The 22,557-nt window shown below is 39.8% G+C and overlaps 1 protein-coding gene across 6 annotated transcripts in view; it reads right to left on the bottom strand.

The window, feature by feature from the left end:
* LOC122558290 (polyamine-modulated factor 1-binding protein 1) overlaps nucleotides 1–22,557 on the bottom strand; it is a 488,574-nt gene that overhangs the window by 271,292 nt on the left and 194,725 nt on the right. For all 6 annotated transcript variants that reach the window (XM_043706693.1, XM_043706694.1, XM_043706696.1 and 3 more), the window contains 2 exons: nucleotides 19,763–19,921; nucleotides 7,536–7,619 (listed from right to left, as the gene is read on the bottom strand). In XM_043706693.1, the coding sequence (XP_043562628.1) occupies nucleotides 7,536–7,619; nucleotides 19,763–19,921 (243 nt within the window). The remainder of the gene's footprint in view (nucleotides 1–7,535; nucleotides 7,620–19,762; nucleotides 19,922–22,557) is intronic.

The raw sequence follows: 22,557 nt of genomic DNA, 5'->3' as shown, positions 1-22,557 counted from the left end.
ATAGAGGCATGGACTACTTTGTAAATGGAAAGAAATTTCAGACATCTGAAGTGTAAAGAGACTTGGGAGTTCTAGTCCAGGATTCTCTCAATGTAAACTTGCAGGTTGACTCAGTAGTTAGGAAGGCAAATGCAATGATGGCATTTATTTTGAGAGGACTTGAATATAAAATCAGGGATCAACTTCTGAGGCTCTATAAGACTTTGGTCATACTATATTTGGGGTATTGTGCACAGTTTTGGGCTCCACATTTCAGGAAAGATGTACTGGCCCTCGAGCGTATTCAGAGGAGATTCACAGGAATGACCCCAGGAAGGAAACATATAAAGAACGTTTGAGGACTCTTGGTCTATACTCGATGGAGTTAAAAGGATGGGGGTGGGGATGGGATCTCATTGAAACTTACAGAATACTGAATGGCCTGGACAGAGTAGATGTTGGGAAAATGTTTCCATTGCTAGGAAATACTAGGACCCGAGGACATGGCCTTAGAATAAAGGGAAGACCTTTTAGAATGGAGAATAAGGAGCAACTTCTTCACCCAGAGAGTGGTCAATCTATGGAATTCATTGCCACAGAAGGCTGTGGAGGCCAGGTCATTGAGTATATTTAAGACAGAGATGGATAGGTTCTTGAGTATCAAGGGGATCAAATGTTACAGGGAGAAAATGGGAGAGTGGGATTTAGAAACTTATCAGTTATGATTGAATGGCAGAGCAGACTTGATGGGCTGAATGGGCTAACTTCTGCTCCTATATCCTATGGTCTAAAAGGCTTTTAGGTTTTTTTTACAATGTACAATGAAAGGGAAGTGGCCAGTTCTCCCAGTTCAGGGTTTTGTTCCTGGTTTGGTTTAGGTTTTAACGGGCAGTATGTTTGAAGCTGCTGCTCAAAGAAAGCTGCTGGGGGAAAAGGTTCCGTGCTTCAACAGATATTTCTGGCTGTCTCTCTCTCTCCTGTAAGAACCTGTATTTGAAGTTACCTTTTGTGCCAAGGGATGTTTTATGGGGCTGCTGCAGGAAATTGGAACAGCTCCTTTGTTGAGTTGCAGGAATATGGCATCATTTGGGCTTTCAAATAGTTGCTATTCTAAATTCTGTTTTACTTTGCTTGTTTCATTTGGTGGCGTGTAAATAAATTTTGTTCTACTTGAAACCAAGTAGTTTGACAAGCTGCATCATTCTTGGAATATCCACCTTATATCTGCCTAAAACAACGCTAAAGAAGTTACGATCTGGGCTATTCTTAAAATGTTTGAGTGGATCTGGCCTGGTCCAAAACACCAACTCCCATATTCAATAGTCTGAGCAAAGAAGGCAAGCATGTCAAATGCCTTCTTTACCACCCTGTCTACTTGTGGCACTATGTACGTGAGCCCCTAGGTCTCCCTGTTCGACAACACGCCCCAGGGATTTATCATTAATTGTATAAGTCCTGCCCAAATGCAATACCTCACATTTATTTAAATTAAACTCCAACATGCCAATCCTCAGCCCATTGGCCCAATTGATCATGAACTGCTTGTAATCTTAGATAACCTTCTTCACTGTGCATTGTTCCACCAATTTTGGTATCATCTGAAAACTTACTAACCATGCTTTCTAAATTCTTCTCAAAGTCATTTATATAAATGACAAACATCAGTGCACCCAGAATCAATCCTTGCAGAACACCGCTGGTCACACGCCTCCAGTCTGAAAAACAACCCTCCACCAATACCCTCTGTCGCCTATCATTAAGCCAATTTTATATCCAATTGGTAAGCTCTCCCTGAATCCCATGTAATCTAACTTTACTAACCAGTCTACCACGTGGAACCTTGTCAAAGGCTTTACTAAAGTCCATGTAGACTGCCCTCATCATCTTCTTGGTCACACCCTTAAAACACTCAGCCAAGTTTGTGAGACACGATTTCCCTCACACAAAGTCATGCTGACGATCCCTAATCAGCCTTTGCCTTTCCAAGTGCATGTAAATCCTATCTCTCAGAATCCCGTCCATCAAGGTACCCACCACAGATGTCAGACTGACCAATCTATAGCTCCCTGGCATCTCCTGACAACTTTTCTTAAATAAAGGCATAGCATTAGCATTAGCTAGCACTTCACCTGTGGTTGCAGATGATACAAATATCTCTGCTGGGGACCCTGCAATTTCTTCCCTAGCTTCTCACAACATCTTGGGATGCATTTGATCAGATCGTGGAGATTTATCCACCTTTCTGTTTTTTAAAGAAGGATCTGAAGAAGGATCACTGGACCTGAAATGTAAACTCTGATTTCTTTCCACAGATGTTGTCAGATCTTTTGAGTTGAGCTTTTCCTGCAATTTCTGATTTTGTTTATGTTAAAAAACAAACACAACTTTCAAGTATCTGCTCTTTGTGGACAATTCAGAAACAGATTCATGCCGCGTTTTTTATAATTTGTTTTTGAATCACCTCTTCTTTATAATCTATGCACTTGCATGTTGCATCATACACAAGGGAAGTTACTTGGAATGCATTCTTGTAAATGTTACATCTCTTTCCCAGTCAGATATTATATAATTACAGGTGAAGATATAACTTTCATTTGAGCCAAACCTTTTTCGAGACATCAACTCAATCTATAGGTAATTTCTGAACACACCTACTACCACTGTCGTGGACATCAAATCCCATTCTAAGCGCATTTTATGCAACAGAATTGGTGTACAATGCACTTCTGCCAATGTTTAAAAATATGGCTTTTAATGCACTGTCAGGAGGGAAACTACCTTCTGTATTTCTTAGTACAGTCATGTGTTCAGCTGTATTAGTTGAAGAAAACACTCCTTTGTATTTCTTATCCATCTCAGGTTTCTAGTTGTAGTTAAAGCCACAGCCTGATCCATGGTATTTTTATCATCAGTTCTTTTTTCAGACTTATTCTTATGAACCTCAATAAGTCCCACATCAGGTGTGAAACCAAAATCTGTTGGACCATTTGAAAACAGTGCTGAGTTTAAACAAAACTAATTTTCATTGTTTCACTGCTTTTAGAACAATATGGGAATCGTAAATTTATGAAGGAGATAAAAAGGTTTCTGAAGACCAGATATAGTGTTTAAATATCATGATCTGAAGTTAGTTAACTTTTCAAACCTTTATAAATGAAAAACACTAAGTTACAAGTTAACTTAAGTTAAAAGAAAAACACATTTCTGGAGTGCATTGATTGCCATCTAATGTAGATTAATAAAAACCATTGTCATCCTTAACATCATAAATGTAGCAGTAGAAGTAGGCTATTCGACCCATCAAGTCTGCCACTATTCAATGAGATCATGGCTAATCTTATAATTCTCAGTTTTAATTCCTTGCCTTTTCCCCAGGCCTGTTGGTTCCCTTACTGATTAAAAATCCATCTATGTCACTCTTGAATATTTTTAACAACTCAGTCTTCACATCTCTTAGTGATAGAGAATTCCACAAATTCACTTGCCTTAAAGAGAAGGAATGTATCCTCATATCTGTCTTAACTGGGCAACCCCTTACTTTGAGATTATCCCTTCTGATCCTAAACTCTCCCACAAAAGCAAGCAATTCATTCCTGCAGTTTCAACAGACTTCATCATTGACACTTACTAAGGGCTATTATTATATCTGAGCCCATTATGAATACTTGGCTGAATTGCAAAATCTCAAAACCACTGGTTTCACCAGGGAGATCTGAAGTGGCATTTTGATTCAAGTTTTAAGAAGCTCTTAAATGATTAGTTATATTTGATGTTTTTGGAACAGATGTTTAAATCCACGAGTGACTTGAAAGTTGCTAAATTAAATTTATGAATAAGAGTTTTTTTTAATCAAGTGTGCATCAGTGAGAGGTTTTTTTTCAGCTCCAAATGATTCACCAGCTCTGCTCATAGTGAACATAATTAGTGACTATTGAGGTGTTATGGGGGCATGAGAATGCATGGAAATAAGAATGAGTGCCATGGATGGTGTGTTAAGGAGAAATCATGGAGGGAGCATGATGTCTAAGGGATGAAGACTACAGATTAACAGCCTTTCATAAAGCTAGATAAAGTCCAAGAGAATTGAAGTAGACCCTTAATTAGCCCACTTCTGCATTTACCCTCCTCTGTAATAGCCACCAAATTTCCTTGGAGGCAGAAGGCCCACTCACATAAAGCCTCTGCCTCCCCCAGAGTAGAAATTGCTTGTGATGGGCTCCTTATGTTAGGGTAGATCTGTCGAGTCTGGAAATTTTCTGGCAGAAAATCATCTGACCCTAAGACTTAGGCACCTGCAAACTCTGTCTAAACAGAAGGGAAGGATAAAGGAGGGTTTCATAATAAAAATGTGGGATGCACACAGATCTGGAGGGGAATGCAATGTCAGTGTGAGACACAAAGAATTTTGTTAAGTGAAGATGAGTGTTTTAACTGGAGACAAGGGACCTACTGTAGGTTAGTAATGGCTCATTGACTCATGAGAGTAAGCAGGTTTCTGAAAGCTTCAAAGAGCTATGCTCTGCTCAGATCGTCTCAGTAAAACAACAAAAACTCTTTGTGGTAGAGTTTGATCTTGTGTGATGTGAGAAATGGATCATTGTTAATTAGCAGCCCATTCAATTCAGTTGCTCAATATTAAAATTGAATCCATTGAACAAACAAAAAGATTTGAAAACAATTTGATGAAGTAATGAAAAGACTGGAAATGACAGACAACAAACACAGCAACAATAATGATAATAGATTATCTTTGGGCATCAAATTATATCAAATATGTGGCATGCTACATATGCATAGTATGTTAGAAGACTATTCATTCTAACCCAACTATCACCTTAAATAGTGACAAAATTATTCAAACAGACAATTCTTTACTCCTTTGGATTCATGTTTACATTATCAAAATGATAATTGTCTTCAAAACTCAATTATATTTTATGAATTATTGAACTTCGAAAGAAGTTATTCTTGATTATCACTCCTGAAATTTCCTGCAGGGTGAGGGTTCCCAGCAAAACAGATACAATGTTGGGGACCTTAAGAAGAGGAGATAGACCACATTTCTATGGTGTAGTGAGTGGGGAGGGCAATGAGGCCCTTGAGAATGGTTTTCCAAATGAATAGGAGAAAGTGGCAAGGAAGATTGATTTCTTAAGTTCAGCCTTGAGGACTTAGAAGAAATGCTGCAAAAGGTTTAATGAGCTCACATGAGTAGTCAAGGTAAGTGAATGCAACTCATACCTAATACAACAGTGACCTCTTTTGCTGCTAATCTACAGCAGCTTCATCTTGCCCCATTGGCAAGTAAGATCCACGTAGCCACAAGTATGCATTCAATAAACTATTAGAAAATCCTGCTATGCTATGGTAAGTCATAAATCTGCACATCCTGCTTCCCTCCAGTTAGTGGAAAGAAAATGATGAATCTTACTGTATTTGTATGCAGAGAACCACTATTGCATTCCTTTTGCAGTAATGTAAAGAATGCAGCAAAATGCTCTCTATGCCACATATCCTGCTTGGATTGATCCAATAGCACTGACATTTACAGTGACATTGACTTTGATGGCTGCTGATAGCGCTGCCTTTGACTTGGTGTGAGGTTGCAGGTTCAGTTGAAAGAGATGGCATTGTTCTCTGAATACCTTTTTGTTGAACCTCAAGTGCCCTCATACAGTAGTCCTTAACGAAATTGAAAAACTTCTACATGAAAACCGGTGAGCAGGGCCTTTTGTGAAGAGGCTATCTTCCTCCCCTTTTGTGCAGTATCCCTTCCCTGCAGTTTCTGCTTCCATTTGTCTGTTGCATTGCAGATGCAGAGGCATTGCAACAACAGTCCCATTGCCTGTTTCAGCCTGTTTGGATAGGTCACCAAATTTTCTGGAGAGGCTATAATAATTGGGCCTGTTCTTTTAAGCTCGTCGACACAAACATGTATGTTTGATAATTTATTTCACGTGTAACTGATTTAAGTTATATGATAATGTAGCTGACTTTGAAGAAACATTGGTTTTATTTCTGTTAATATGAAAGTCAACTGTGATCTTCAATGTCATATCTGTGCCAGGTATCCTGGTAGCTACAGTGTTGCCCATATTATTGAGAACTTTCATGTTTCTGCTTTATTTCAATGACCAGATGTCTTACAAGGGTAGTTTCTGGGGGACAAGGGCTACTTTTTGCATTCAGAGTTGATGTAACACTTTGAATAAAATCTAGTACAAATACAATGATGCTCATTCTTCCAAGAGAGCCATTTAACAACAGATAATAGACCTTGTGAAAATGATGTTCTGATGCTTCACTCAATCTGGAAGGGTCTTGCAGTACACTCCAGACATAGTGTGAAGCATAGTTCTTGATTGATTTGGCCTGCTCAACTGCAATAAGCAAATAAGTTATGCGATGGATGCTGAAGAGCAGGGAAAGTGGGAACAATCTTCTGAGGAGGATGAGGACATTGAAAAGGGGGAACATCACCTTTATCATACTGGAATGGTGCAGCATTGGGTGCAATAATTCACAGTGGATGTAATTGGCACTCGCTTTCAACAGATCAATGCTGGATGAAATCATTCATTGACTGTAAATTTGTTGATGCTCAAAAGGCAAACTGCTCCTGTTTAGTCACAGAAGCAAATGCAGCTTTTACCATTAGCTTCTTTCTTTGCTTTTCAATAAAAGTTGATACTTTCAACAATTTGAAGGTTTTCCAAGAACATGTGATGTTCTCACATTGAACAATGACAGGAGGTTATGCTATCGTGATCATTATGGAAAGCGTAGGAACCTCCAAGCAGGCATTTTAACATGGTATGGTGCTCAGAATGAGTGGTGTCATTTCTGTAATTGCAGTTATACTGGACATTGGTCAGGCAGGTAATGATGTGCAGTAACAATATATTTAAGAATGCGAGCTACTATTTCTATGTTCTTTCAGAACTTATTCTTTCTTATTTCCCTCCAATGCATGTACTGTGAAGGGCTACTCATGGCTGGCAGTGATTGGCCTTGCACAGAGCTGGGCTTTAAATATGGAATCGGCAGTGGAAATCCCAGAAGTAGTGAGTACTTGTGGGTGCACAGTAGATCAAATGTTCTGCCACAGAGCTGTGGAGTATACATAATAAGATGAGCATCAGAGAATTTCATGAGATAATTTGCAAGAGAACCTGAAAATAAATTTTTAGAAAACTCTCCAAAATTGACACTTAGCCTACCTTTGGTAAAATTTAACCCATTGTACTACTTCTCTAATTTGTGCCCAAAGTGGAAATTCTGCTCCCCACATCCACATTTACAAACCAAACTTCCCCTGCAGGTTTTCTATGCTATAATTACATCAAAATGCCACTGTGCATTTCTGTACAGTGTTGATATTATCAATACAAATGGCCAAAGAATATTTTTGAAATCAAACTAATTGAGCATTATTTGTCAACTGTTTTCTGCATAAATGTCTGATTTCTAATTACGATAAATAAAATTTCTTTTGCGATAAATTCCAGAACATTTATGTCAAAGCCGAGTTGTAACACATCAGTTGTAACACTTACCTTCTCTGCAGTTGAATTAGCTTTGGCCTGCAAGGCAATCTTGTCATTTTTCAACTCCTGAATCAAGTCTTCTTTTCTACATAACTGAACAAAAACAGACTGAGTTAATAACAATAGTCATTCTTCATCATGATGTGGTAAAGTATCATTTTATTCTGTTTCCTTTGCTTTTTTTAATAAAAATCTGTTATACCTTAAAAACATATATTCAAAAGTAAACTGAAATCCTTTATTAGGCTTTATCACCTTTATTTTTATTTATTTCTCTTTATTTCTATTCCTTCACCTGCCTTTCACATACACTTAACAGCACAATTATGCATCGAATATGGAGCAAAAAATGTGAAAAGTTGTTATCAGTTTGATTAGACCAGGATATTTCACTTATGGTTCTTAGAATAGAATGAGACGTATTTAATAAAAATCTGATCTTGGGGCATGGGCATTGCTAGCAATCCTGGCATTTAATGGTCATCTCACATTGCCTTGAAAACATTGCCTTCTTCTTGAATCATTATAGTGCTTACAGTGAGGATGCTTTTGCAATGCTTTTACATTGGTAACTCTAGGACCTTGACCAATGTCAGCAAAGGAACATCATGTCCAAAGTTAAATGGTGTGTGTAGTTTAGAGGGAACTCTATTCTTAACATCCCTGCGGACACCAATAATGCTTACAAATCAATTAAAACTTCTGATTAATAGCTGAACAGATGAGATGATAGGTATTCACATTTAAAACATTTATCTAACAAATAAATTTAAAGCACCAAAGTCCTTCTGTAGGAAATTTATACTTCAATATACAGAAAATAACTTTTAACACAATTGAAAAGAACACACCTCACCAGTACTTACATTGCCCTTTAAGGAAAGATTTAACTTTTCTGAAAATCAGTCAACAGTGATTCTTAGGTCCTGATTTTTTTCTTTCCTAACCCTGTTTAACTCCAAACGTATCTGTCATGCTGCAAATTTTCCTATAGATTTCTCCCTTTAAGTTAAGCTATGCAAATCTTCCAACTTATTTTAACTCCCAACATATTTAGTGTTTTTAATTTTAGCATGACCTATCACCTGCATCCCTGCACTGTGAATCACAGACGGTTTTGACTATCAACTGCTCTCTCTCTGTCTTGGACTCTGGAAGACTAATTGCATCTGTGGGTTTTTAGGGATCTCCTAACAATATTATTTACCTCAGGATTCTCCGTCTAAACTTGATATGGACCAACAAGCAATGATCGTGAGTGCCTATCCACTAATTCTTGATGCTACAGATGAATCCAAAGAAGGCTTCTATTTCAGCTGACACCACACTCACCATCATTCTCAGGGAAATAAAATTATCCCCCTTGGATCCTTTAACGCTAGTGTTGGAAAGGATGCCCAACTGTGGAAAGGCACTATCCGAAAGAAAAGAGCCTGGAGTTACAACACCAATGGAATTCTGCTGCTAACCAGATGCATGAAATACCAGCTGGTGATCACCAAAACACTGTTTTAACAAAAAGACAAGTTCAAAACTTCTTGAAAGATCTATGATCAAAGCACTGGCACACGATCGACTACATCACTGTTTGATCCCAAGATCTAAAGAATGTCCTCATTACCAAAGCGGTGATCAGTGCAGATGTTTGCTGGACAAACCATTGGCTCATTTGCTTCTCAATGTCCATGGAATGTCATCAAACACAGCTGAAGATGAAGGAACAGTTCAGACAAAAGCTCAACATTGAATGGCTCCATGAACTAAGCAGACTAGTGAATACCAACAATGTCTTCAACAAAATCTCTAAAGAGTTCATCTCATGCTATGAAGAAACCATTGACTACAAGACCAGAAAACACTAACATAAATTCAATGCGAATGACCATACCATCCTAGATCTCATCGACAAGAAGAGGAAAGCTCTCTATGCCTGGCAAAACAACATCACCAGCGACACAAAAAACTGAATTTATCAAACAGTGAAGGTGGAGTTACAAAGAAGAAGGAGGGAAATCAAGAAACAATGGTGGACTGAGAAAGGTAAGGAGCTGAAACTTTTGCTGCCAAGCAGGTCTCCATGGGTTTGTTCTGTGCCACCAAGGAGAGCCAATAGCCTTGGCCGCAAACCAGTGTGGTGTAAGGATGAACCTTTTTGAGGGGCAGGGAAAACATCAGCCTCCGATAGAGAGATCATTTCAAAGAACTCTTAAACTGTGAAATAATAATCGATGAGAATCTTTGCGGAATTTCTCAACTTCTCATCAAAGATGATCTTGGACTCCCATCTAGTGTGGCATACGTTGAAGCCTCCATTAGATAGATGGATAATGGAAAAGCTGTAGGAGTAGATGGGATTCTAGTGGAGATTTTCAAAATTGGAGGCGCAGAGCAAACCCATCATCCCTGCCAATCCTACACATGCTACTACTACCATCGTCTTCAAGAAAGGAGACAAAGTTTGACAGTGGAGCTACCAAAGAATTTCCTTCCTTTCTATTACCAGGAAGATCATTCCCTGAATCCTCGCTAGGCGCCTTTAACCAGTCTCAGGAAATCCTGGACATAACAATCACTGCTCAGCAACTCCAAGGGAAATACAGGAACAACATCAACCACTCTGCATGGCCTTCATTAATCTGATCAAAACTTTTGATTCAGTCAATCAGGGAGTGCTATAGTGGATGCTGTCAAAGCCTGACTCTCCAGTGAAATTCATTAACCTTCTCTGTCTCCTCCATGAACAGATGTCAGCTACGGTCCTCACTGACAGTTAAGTGACAAAATCCTTTGAGGTCAAGATATAGGTCAAGCAGGGATTTGTTATCGCCCCCACCCTTTTCTCCATCTTCATCATCACCATTCTTCACTTTGTCAAGAACAAGATTCCCACTGGTGTTGACATTGTCTACAGAATGGATAGAAAACTTTTCAGTCTCAACCAATTGAAATCCAAGAATAAAATGACACTACATGCTTGTTTAACTTCAATAATGCAGATGACAACATCATCTCTGATGTCTCGGAAGAGAATCTTTAAATCTTCTTAATGTCTTCATGGAAGCATACCTTTAAATCTTCTTAATGTCTTCATGGAAGCATACCAAGAATTGGTCTCAGCCTCAACCCCATGAAGGCTGAAACTTTTTATCAACCCATCCCATGTCAAATTTAGGTCCATTCTTCCATTAAGATCAATGGAGAAGTCCTCCCCAATGTGGAGCCTTCCCTTACCTCGGAAGCTACCGTTTATCTAAGGCTCACATCGCTGCAGATACTCAACACTGCATCTAATCTCTGAGCACCACCTTCAGATGCATAAGGTTAAGTGTCTTCAAGGGCTGTGAAATCTGTGCTGATACCAAGTTTCTATAAGGCAGTCATCCTTCTGACTCTTCTATATGGCTCCAAAACAGTCGGCACCTCAAGACCTGTGAGAAGTACCACCAACGCTATTTGAGATGGAAATACGGACATACAAACACCAGTGTCCTAGAAGCATCAAATAACACCAACATTGAGGCCATGATCATCTGAAACAGACTCCATCGAGCTGACTATGTACTTAGGATGCCTGAGTTACAACTGCTAAAGTAGATCTCCTTTGCCTAGCTCAAGGAAGGCATTCAAATGAGAGAACAAAAGAAGCATGGTTTCCCTCAAGAAGTCCAACTTAGATGTGAATGTATGGGAGACCATCATTCAGAAGAAATAGACTTGAAGGAAACTCCTATATGAAAGGACACAATTCTTTGAGAATATGTGGAAATAAGAGTTAGTATGGAAATGGAACTGGAGAGAGAATGTCAGCAATCTCAAGGCCTCAAACCCATTCTACTTCCCTGAAACACCTGACTAATGTGTGGTTAGCAATGTGGTTCTAGGCTCAGGCTCATCAGCTATGCAAAGATCTAAAGAATTCATGGCCAATGACACAGAATTTCCTAGCTAGGCAATCATACTTGAGTTATTGCCACAATGACAGAGTAATTTCATTTGCCAAACATTACTGAAGCACAAAGAAGAGAATAAGTCTATACAGCTATTCAGTTGAAAAAGAATTACTGATGATTTGGAGATGCTGGTGGTGGACTGGGGTGCACAAAGTTAGAAATCACACAACATCAGGTTATAGTCCAACAGCTTTTGGAGTGCTGCTCCTTCATCAGGTGATTGTGGAGAGTAAAATTGTAAGACACAGAATTTATAGCAAAAGTTCCCAGTGTGACGTAACTGAAATTATATATTGAAAAAGACCTGAATTGTTTGTGAGTTTGTCATCTTTGAGAATGACCATGTTGGTATCAGTTCTTTCAATGTAAAAAAATTTTTTAGAAGTTACATTCTCAAGTGCACTTTAACAATTGGTGTCATGTTGGTCCAGATAAGGTAGAACTGATACCAACATGGTCATTCTAAAAGATGAGAGACTTAACAAACAATTCGGGTCTTTTTCAATATATAATTTCAGTTACATCACACCGTAAACTTTTGCTATAAATTCTGTGTCTTACTCTCCACAATCACCTGATGAAGGAGCAGCGCTCCAAAGAATTACCGCTATCTTTCCGCTATCTTTCTTGGAGTGCAGTTCGCAGATATGGGCCATACTGCCACTGAAGCCTTGATGTTATGTCAGAGTTTCTCGTAGACAGCAAGTATGGCAACAACTGCACATTACATGTCGAATGGAAGGGATAGATTGCTGATCAAGTATCTAGGGCATTGTCAAACTCCTGGAAATGCACAAATTTTGGTATGTGGAATGTATTCCATTCTACTCTTGACATATTTTTCTATGTTCCTTCCAGGAATCAGGTGAGTTACTTGCAACAGGATAGCAAGCTTCTGACCTGCTCTCACAGCTAGAATATTTCTGTGGATGATTCAGTTGAGCTTCTGATCAATTGTGATCCCCACAAATATTCTTCATACAGAAATTCACAGTAACATTGCCATAGCAACACCATCGACTGTTAAGGGAAGGTAACATTCTCAGAAAGGTTTATTTGATTCAATGCCAATTTCAGATGTACAGTTTGAATGCCTTGTGAGGATCCCTAACCAATAGGTGGCACTCATCTTGAATGGAGTTAGCTTGCATAAACCATTGCTACATTGGACTCTGGTACCTGATGAATACCTATAAAACTGTACTCAAGTTAAGTCTCACAGATGCCACAAAAAGAGGTAACAAGACTTCCTTAATTTTATACCCTAACCCCGTTGCACTTCAGCCCAACATTCCCTTTTCCTTTTTCATTGTTTGCTGAACCTACATGCCAGTTTTTATTGTTCTTGACAAGAACACTCTCATCCCTCTGATCTGCACAGTTCTAAGTCTCCCTACACAATAACTGTCATTTCCTTCTTTCCATTTAGTAATTTCCCAGACACATCCTCCAAGGGACCAATGTTTAGCTATTCGTTTCTTTATTTACTTGTACAAACTTTTATTGTTTTTATATTTTCTAATTTTTATCTTATCTTACATTTTTATCTCATGTGTTTCCCTTTGTTGTTACATTTAGGTACCAGTAGTTAGTTCTAACATTTTCTCAATCTTTTGGCCTCCTGCAAACCTTAGCAGCATGGCATACTTGTTATTTCAACTGAAACTATTCTTAACTTCCTTAGTCAGCCACAGATGGTTCATCCTCCTTGTGGATCCTTCCTTTCTGAATGAAATATCTCCTTAAAGTTCTGTCACTTCTTCCCTACCATCCTATGTTTTATTATACAACAAAGAAGAGAACAACAAAGAAAATTTACAGCCCAGGAACAGGCCCTTTGGCCCTCCAAGCCTGAGCCGATCAAAATCTACTGTGTAAACCTATTGCCCAATTCCTCAGGATCTGTATCCTCTGCTCCCCACCTGCTCATGCAAATCTCCAGACGCACCTTAAATGAATCTACTGTGCCTGCCTCTACTACCTCTGCTGGCAACGCATTCCAGGCACCTAACACCCTCTGTGTAAAGTACTTTCTGCGTGTCCCCCTTAAACATTTCTCCTCTCACCTTGAATGCATGACCTCTTGTTATTGAATCCCTCACCCTGGTAAAAAGCTTATCTCTATCCATCTGTCTGTATCCTCGATGATTTTGTAGATCTCAATCAGGTCCCACCTCAATCTCCTTTTTTCTAATGAAAACAATCCTAACCTACTCAATCTCTCTTCATAGCTATTACCTTCCATACCAGCATCATGCTCATAAGTCTTCTCTGCACCGTCTCCAACCCATCCACATCCTTTTGGTAATGTGGCGACCAGAATTGTACACAGTATTCTAAACGCGGCCGAACCAAAATCTTATACAATTTTAACATGACCTGCCAGCTCTTATATTCAATACCCCGTCCGATTAAGGCAAGCATACCATATGCCTTCTTGACCACTCCATCCACCTGTGCAGCCACCTCAGGATACAATGGACCTGAACTCTCAGATCTCACTGCTCATCAACATTTCCCAAGGCTCTTCAGTTTACTGTATAATTCGCTCTAGAATTAGACTTCCCAAAATGCATCACCTCACATTTTCCCGGATTGAACTCCATCTGCCACTTCTCCATCCAACTCTCCAGTCTATCTATATTCTCCTGTATTCTTTGACAGTCCCCTCTGCTCTCTGCTACTCCACCAATCTTAGTGTCATGTGCAAACTTACTGATCAGACCACTAATGCCCTCTTCCAGATCATTTATGCATATCACAAATAACAGTAGCCCCAGTATTGATCCCTGTGGAACACCACTGGTCACCTTTCTCCATTTCGAAAAACTCCCATTAACGACTACTCTCTGTCTCCTGTTGCTCAACCAGTTCTTTATCCACCTACCTAGAACACCCTGCACATCATGTGATTTCACTTTCTCCTTTGGTTTACCATGGGGAACCTTATCAAACACCTTACTAAAGTCCATGTATATGATGTCTACAGCCCTTCCTTCATCTATCAACTTGGTCACTTCCTCAAAGAACTTTATTAAGTTGGTAAGGCACAATCTCCCCTGCACAAAACCACGTTGCCTAACACTGATAAGCCAATTCTCTTCCAAATATAAATAGATCTTATCCCTCAGTACCTTCTCCAGCAATTTTCCCACTACTGATGTCAGGCTCACTGGTCTGTAGTTGCCTGGAATATCCCTACTACCCTTCTTGAACAGGGGGACAACATTAGCAACTCTTTAGTCCTCCGGCACTGCACCTGTGTTTAAGAATGCTACAAAGATACCTGTCAGGGTCCCAGCTATTTCCTCTCTTGTCTCCCCCAGCAATCTGGGATAGATCCAATCCAGTCCTAGGGATTTGTCCACCTTAATATCCTTTAGCCTACCCAACACATTTTCCCTCCTAATGTCAATGTGATCCAGAGTAAACAAACTTCCATCTCTAATTTCAACATTCATTATGTCCCTCCCCTCAGTGAACACTGATGCAAAGTAATCATTGAGAATCTCACCCATTTTCTCAGGTTCGACACAAACTTCCTTATCCTTCAGTGGACCAGCCCTTTCTCTAGTTACCCTTTTGCTTCTTATATATGAATAAAAGGCCTTGGGATTCTCCTTAACTGCTTGCTAAGGTTATTTCATGACCCCTTTTAGCCTGCTTGATTCCTCGTTTAAGATTGGTCCTACTCTCCCGATATTCTTCCAAAGCCTGTTCTGTTCTTAGCTGCCTGTACCCTTCCCTTTTCCTCTTGGCTAGTTGCACAATATCTCCTGTCATCCGCGATTCACGAATCTTGCCTTTCCTATACCTTGTTTTCAAAGGGATATGCCTATCCTGCACTATCTTCAAACTATCTTTGAAAGCCTCCAACATATCAAATGTGTGCTTCCCTTCAAATAGCTGCCCCAAATCCACATTTCCCAACTCCTGCCGAATTTTGATATAATTGGCCTTGGCCCAGTTTAGTACTCTTCCCTTAGGACCACTCTCATCTTTGTCTACAAGTATTCTAAAACTTACAGGATTGTGGTCACTATTCCCAAATAAATCCCTCGCTGCAACTTCTACCACCTGGCCTGGCTCATTACCCAACACCTGTTCCAATATGGTCCCTTCCCTAGTTAGACTAATGACATACTGCTCCAGAAAGATTTCTGGGATGCTCCTTACAGATTCTGCCCCAACCAGACCTCTGACACTAAGTGTATCCCAGTCAATGTTGGGAAAATTAAAATCTCGCATTGCCACCACCCTGTTGCTTCGACATCTTTCCATAATCTGTTTACCTATTTGTTCTTCTACCTCACGCTCACTGTTGGGAGGCCTGTAGTACAACCCCAACAATGTAACTGCACCCTTCTTATTTCTCAGCTCTACCCATGAAGCCTCACTGCTCAAGTCCTCCATAGTGTCCTCCTTAAGCACAGCCGTGATATCATCCATAACCAGCAATGCAACTCCTCCCCCCTTTTACTTCCCTCCCTGTCTTGTCTGAAGCATCTATATCGTGGAACATTTAGTTGCCAATCATGCCTTTCTTTCAACCAAGTCTCTGTGACTGCAATAACTTCATACTCCCAGGCACCAATCCAAGCCCTAAGTTCATCTGCCTTACCCACTATACTCTTTGCACTAAAACATATGCACTTCAGACCACCAGTTCCTTTGCATTCATTTGCTCTCTGCCTATTCTTCCCCTTGGTAATGCTAACTGCATGAACATGTTCCTTACAGTCTCTAGTTTCCACCTCACTGTCTATTAGTCTTCTCTTCTGGTTCCTAGCCCTCTGTCACATGAGGTTAGATGGGTGCTTTAAATTTAATATTGCTTGGAGGACTTAAGTTTTGAATGATTATGGGAAAAGGAATTTATTTCAAGATTAATGAAAAAACTCTGGAGTGGTCTCTTTAAAATAGGTTCTAGTTCTACTCAGAAGAGTAAACATTCTTTTTACATATACTCAAGAAATTGAGAATTTCATATCTTTCAATCAAGCTGCCTCTTATGCTGCTAAATCCCAGCAGATACTAGCCTAGTCTGATTAATCTTTCCTCATAAATTGACTTCCCCATTCCAGGCAGTGGTCTAATAAATCTTCAATAAACTTAATTGAAAGTTTACTGTTGTCACTGGAGCTTTTCCAAAATAAAGTTTCCTATAAGTCACATGATTGCTAACAACTACTTGCTTTGCTGGAGCTTTTATAAACAGCATTTTTCTTAAGATGCTCTTGTTTTATCTGTTTTAATTGGAGGTAAGCTTGCTGAGAAGCAAGCTTTACTTCAATTCAGCTGCTAAGAACAAGCTGTCCAGCTGATTTCTGCCATTTCTGAAGTGAAAACCCTCTTGTTCAGTTCAGGATGAAATACATTTATTCTTTTGAAGGTGACTGAAGCAACATCTCAATATTGTGTTCCCTTAGCAAGTATGTGTCTGTAAGATTTCAAAGAAAACTGTGCATGATTGGTGAACTGAACACATGTGCTAGAATATTAAAACAATTGATGTTTGGAACTTTCAACACTTATCTTTTTACCTTCAAGATAATCCATTGACCAAAGTATTTACTTTCTCAAAAAGCTAATTTTTGCAGTGAAATCTGTTTTGTTTTCTCTTTTTTGAAGGGTGAGTATAAGTGTGTTAGTGTATTTGTTTGGGAGATATTTGGAAGGATACAAATTTCCACTTCTATATTCTTGCCTGTTGTTATTAACCAATTATTGTATCTTTATTGAAAAAGTTGTGTTTCAATCATAAAACAATAATTTTGTTTATTAAAAAACCTGGTTACTAATCAAGAACTATCTATCTCTGTCCTAAATACTTCATTGGCCTGGCCTTCACAGCACTCTATGGCAATGAGTTCCACAGAGTCACCAGAACCAGATATTACTCCTCATCTTAGTTATAAAAGGTCATCCTTTCACCTTGAGGCTGTGCCACCCAAGGTACTAGACTCTCCTACTATTAGAAATATCTTCTCCATGTACACTCTATGCAAGCATCTCAGTATGCCGTAAGTTTCAATCAGATCTCCCTACATCCTTCCAAACTCCACTGAGTACAGATCCAGATTTCCCAACTGACCCTCATTTGGTAAACCCTTCATCTCCAGGATCATTCTTGTAAACCTCCTGTGGACTCCCTCCAACACCAGCACATCTTTCTTTAAATGTGGGGCCCAAAACTACCCACAATATTCTAAATGTGGTCTGACCAGAGCCTTACTCTGTACAAATCTGGTGTTGTTTTCTAGCCCTCTTGAAATGAATACCAACATTGCATTTGCCTTCATAAGATTTCTGAAGCCATTATCCCTATTGTCTGTCTTCTGTCAGTAAGCTAATCCTCTATCCATGCTAGTACCTTGTCCCTGACATCATGGGGTCTTATCTTATTTAGCAGCCTACTATACGGCCCCTTATCAAAGGCCTTCTGGAAATCCAAATAGATTACATCTACTGGATCTCCTTTGTCTAATTTGCTTGCTACCTCCTCAAGAATTGTAACATAGTAGTCGGGCATGAGCTCCCGTTGACAAAGCCATACTTAGTCCATCCTATTTTACTATGCACTTCCAAATAATCCGCAATCTCATTCTTAATACTGAATTCTAAAATCTTACCAATGACCTAGGTCAGGCAAGCTAACCTATAGTTTCCTGTGTTCTATCTTCCTCCCTTCTTCAACAGGGGTGTTAGGTTAGCTACTTTCTAACCTCTGGAACCCTCCCTGACTCTAGTGATTCCTGAAAGATCACTACCAATGTCTCTACCATCTCCTTAGTACCTCCTTCAGAATTCTGGGTTGTAATCCATTTGGTTTGGGTGATTTATCTGCCTTCAGATTTTTCAACTTCCCAGCATCTTCCCCTTAGCGATGGCCACTATACTCATTTTAACAGAGGTGTATTGATTTAAATTCACCAAAGTTGCTAGATTCTGGAAAGTCCCATTAGACTTGAAAGTAGCAAATATAACTTCTCAAATTCAAGAAAACAGGGTGGCAGCAAGCAGGAAGCCGTGGAAAAGCAAGATTGGTGCCTGTCACGGGGAAGGTGTTAAACTTGATCATTAAGGAGATTATAGCTGAGCACTTAAAAAAAAACCCAAGGTAATCAGGAAGAGTCAGCCTAGTTTTGAGAAAGGGAAAGCATATTTAGATTAGATTATTTACAGTGTGTAAACAGGCCCTTCGGCCCAACAAGTCCACACCGACGCCTCTGAAGAGTAGCCCACCCAGACCTATTCTCCTACATTTACCACTTCACCTAACACAACAGGCAATTTAGCATGGCCAATTCACCTAACTTGCACATTTTCTGGATTGTGGGAGGAAACTGGAAGAAACTCCACACAGACAGTCGCCTGAGGCAGGAATTGAACCCGGATCTCCAGCGCTGTGAGGCAGCAGTGCTAACCACTGTGCCGCCCATAACCAACTTACTGGAGTTCCTTGAAGGAATAACATGCTGGGATAAAAGGAAGCTTGTGGATACACTGTGCTTAGATTTCCAGATATTTGACAAGGTATCACATAAAAGGTTACTGTATTAAATAGGAGTTCAAAGTGTAGAGGGTAACATACTAGCATGGATAGAAGATTGGCCGGCTAGCAGAAAACAGTATATGCAAATGAGTCATTTTCTGAGAGACAGAATGTGAACAAGTGGAGTCCCCAGGGGTCTGTGCTGGGCCTCAGTTCTTTACAACTTACATCAATGGCTTAGATCAGGGGAGTGAAGTCATGGTAATTTACTGATGGCATAAAGATAGGTAGAAAGGTAAATTATGAAGAGGATGCAAAGAAGTTGCAGATGGATATTGATAGATTGAGCTCCTAGGCAAAAATTTGGCAGATAGAGCTGAATGTTGGAAAATGTGAAGTTGTTTACTAATGTGAAAAAACCTAGTACTACTTAAATAGAGAATGACTGCATGTAGTAGCTGGTAGCCAGTAGTAGTTTACATAAAGATTGCGACAACCACCTAACATTGCAACTGGTACAATAATTGATTTTTATCACAAAAGAGCAGGGCTTTGGTCACTATAAAGCTATAGTGCCTCTTTCCTTTCTTTTGTATTTTGTGAATAAAATTTTGTTGAATTACAAGTCGACTCTTCTGTTTGTCTCACAAGTACAGTTCCTGAGTAAAATGAGTTTCGGTAGAAACTGGTTGAAAGGTCCAAAGCATGAACGACAATAGAAAGGATGTTTTCCCTTTATATTTTTATGTCAAAGGCCTAATTGTCAAAAACCTAATAACTCTCTTAATGACCTCCATTGCCATAATATTTTGTTGATTTTGCACTGATAAATTCTCAACTTCCAGTCGTGCGTGAAGCTGCCCATTTTCTTCCACCAATTCATTACAGTGCTCCTGCAGTCGGACCCTTTCTTCCTCAAGCTGCTTGACTGTCCGTTCAAGTCTTATCATCTGTAAAACCAAATACATATAATTTAAATCTTACCTCCTCGTTGGCATGAATGAACAGAGCAATCATTTAGTTTACATCACACAAATGAAAGTGTTCACTTGAATAGTTTCACTTTAAAACAAACGGATGTTACTGATCAACATGTGCCCTAGATTATGGCTTTTTGCTTTATGTAATGTGACATCAAATGAGTAACATGCAATGCTAGTTAACATTCCCTTAGAGAACTGACCATAACCTTATGCACTACGCAGTGACAAATGTATCAAAAAGACAAGAGGAGAAAGAAAGGATTATTTTTAGGCATTGTTCACTAGGTTGTAATTTCATTTTGGAATGCAGTAGAAGAAGTGCTAAATTTATTGCAGTCGACACATGTACACTGTAATCTAGTTAAGACACAGCACATTAAAAATGTGTACAACAAGTCCTTGGTTAAAGCCGCCTGTTTAATGCAATTTTGATTTAACATGGGTAAAATAATGGGGTCTGTAAGCTTACTGAACATTCTGAGAGCTGTTTTAATTTTGCTTCCAGAACCCTAATTGGCACCTCAGCTGCTTTCCAATGTGGCTTTTCATCCTTCACAACGTCTTGGTTGTGGTCTTTTTCCCTTTCCTAATTTCCTAATTGCAATGCCTTGCCACCTCTTCACCTCCAAGTTGTGTTTTCTCCGGATCTCCAAGTTGTGGCCTCTCCCCCTCCTCAACTCAGGTGGCACAGTGGATTAGTGGTTAGCACTGCTGCCTCACAGCACCAGGGTTCCAGTTCGATTTCAGCCTCAGGCAGCTGTCTGTGTGGAATTTGCACATTCTCCCCCTGTCTGTGTGGGTTTCCTCCCACAGTCCAAAGATTTGCAGGTCAGGAGAATTGGCCATGCTAAATTGCCCATAGCGTTAGGTGTATTAGTCAGAAGGAAGTCAGTCTGGGTGGGTTACTCTTTGGAGGGTTGGTGTGGACTTGTTGGGCTGAAGGGCCTGTTTCCACACTGTAGGGAATCTAAACTCAGCCTTTTTCTATTACCAACCCCTAGATTTACATTCCTGTTCAAGATCGAGATTCAATCCAAAGTTGGAGCTCCAATATCATAGAAGTGTGTCCTGATGGTTCAGGAGTGCTAGTACACTTATAATCCATGTTTTTTTAAAAAAATGACTTCCAATGCTGCTCATGCCAGTTGTTATTCACCCCAGCACTTGATCACAATGAGGTTTCAGGAAAGGAAGCAGGGAGTGGGAACATTTTAATAACCTTATTGCCTCATGTCAATTTGCCTCAACTCCTGTAATCATGCTCAAAGCCTACTGCACAACATGAATTATGTGAAATGTGCAAGATTGCTAATTTAATGTTTGATGTACATAATTAAAGAAAAATGCAAGTACTTGAGACTGAGTTATTAAAGGAGAAAGTGAGGTCTGCAGATGCTGGAGATCAAAGTTGAAACTTTATTGCTGGAACAGCACAGCAGGTCAGGCAGCATCCAGGGAACAGGAGATTCGACGTTTCGGGCACAGGCCCTTCTTCAGGAATGAGCAGAGAGTGTTCAGCAGGAGAAGATAAAAGGTAGGGAGGAGGGACTTGGAGGAGGGGAGTTGGAAATGTGATAGGTTATCACATTTCCACCTATCACATTTCCAACTCCCCTCCTCCAAGTCCCTCCTCCCTACCTTTTATCTTCTCCTGCTGAACACTCTCTGCTCATTCCTGAAGAAGGGCCTGTGCCCGAAACGTCGAATCTCCTGTTCCCTGGATGCTGCCTGACCTGCTGTGCTGTTCCAGCAATAAAGTTTCAACTGAGTTATTAAATGCAATTGAACTCAAAATCTCCATGTTGTAATAAATTGCGGCCTTTAGCGCTTGCTATGTGAAACACATGCCGCATGAACACCTAGACTTATTTTGTCTGGTCCATGCAAGATAATGGGTGCAAGATTCATCCACTGGTCCTGATGCACTGCAATCTGTTTTGCTGCAGCCGAGATGGAATTCCACCCTTAAAGATCCTCTCTAAAGTTACTTTGTCAGGACTTCTTTGGCCTGGACTTCTTTTCTCATCTGGTGTGTCTATTTAACAGCTATCTGGTGGAGCACTTGTCCAGGAGATGAAATTCATATCTTCTCAGTCTCCATCATGTCTTTGTCATAACATGCTGTACGTGCCTCTGCCCAGTCCTACGTAACACTTCTTCTCTGGTGATGCTATCTTTTCAAGTGATGCCCAGGATCTTACATAAACAACACTGGTGGAACACATCCAGCTTAACATGAAACGTTTGCTGTTCTCTTCCATTAATCGCTGGCATAGACTGCAATTCGTACTACAATGGATATGTAGAATGCTGATGGTGTTGGATGCACACACTGTTTTGAGTTGCTGTGTTGTATAGCATATGGATAAATCATGTAACCTGATCTTGAAACTTAAGAATCTCATGAATAGAAGCGCAAATTTCAGTCAAAGCCCTAGATAGTGTTGCACTTTGAGTTTAGCTATAGTGAAGCATTACAGTGCCAACAGCAACCTTATCACGAGCAACCATAAAATAAACACATGCTAAAGCAATTGTTTCAAAATAATTGAGAGTAATTTGTATGAGAGGCAGTTGAAAGATGAATAGATGTTGACTAGTTT

Source organism: Chiloscyllium plagiosum, chromosome 17 (genome assembly GCF_004010195.1).
Source record: "Chiloscyllium plagiosum isolate BGI_BamShark_2017 chromosome 17, ASM401019v2, whole genome shotgun sequence".
Classification (NCBI taxonomy): domain Eukaryota; kingdom Metazoa; phylum Chordata; class Chondrichthyes; order Orectolobiformes; family Hemiscylliidae; genus Chiloscyllium; species Chiloscyllium plagiosum.
This window is presented reverse-complemented; position numbering and strand designations above follow the sequence as displayed.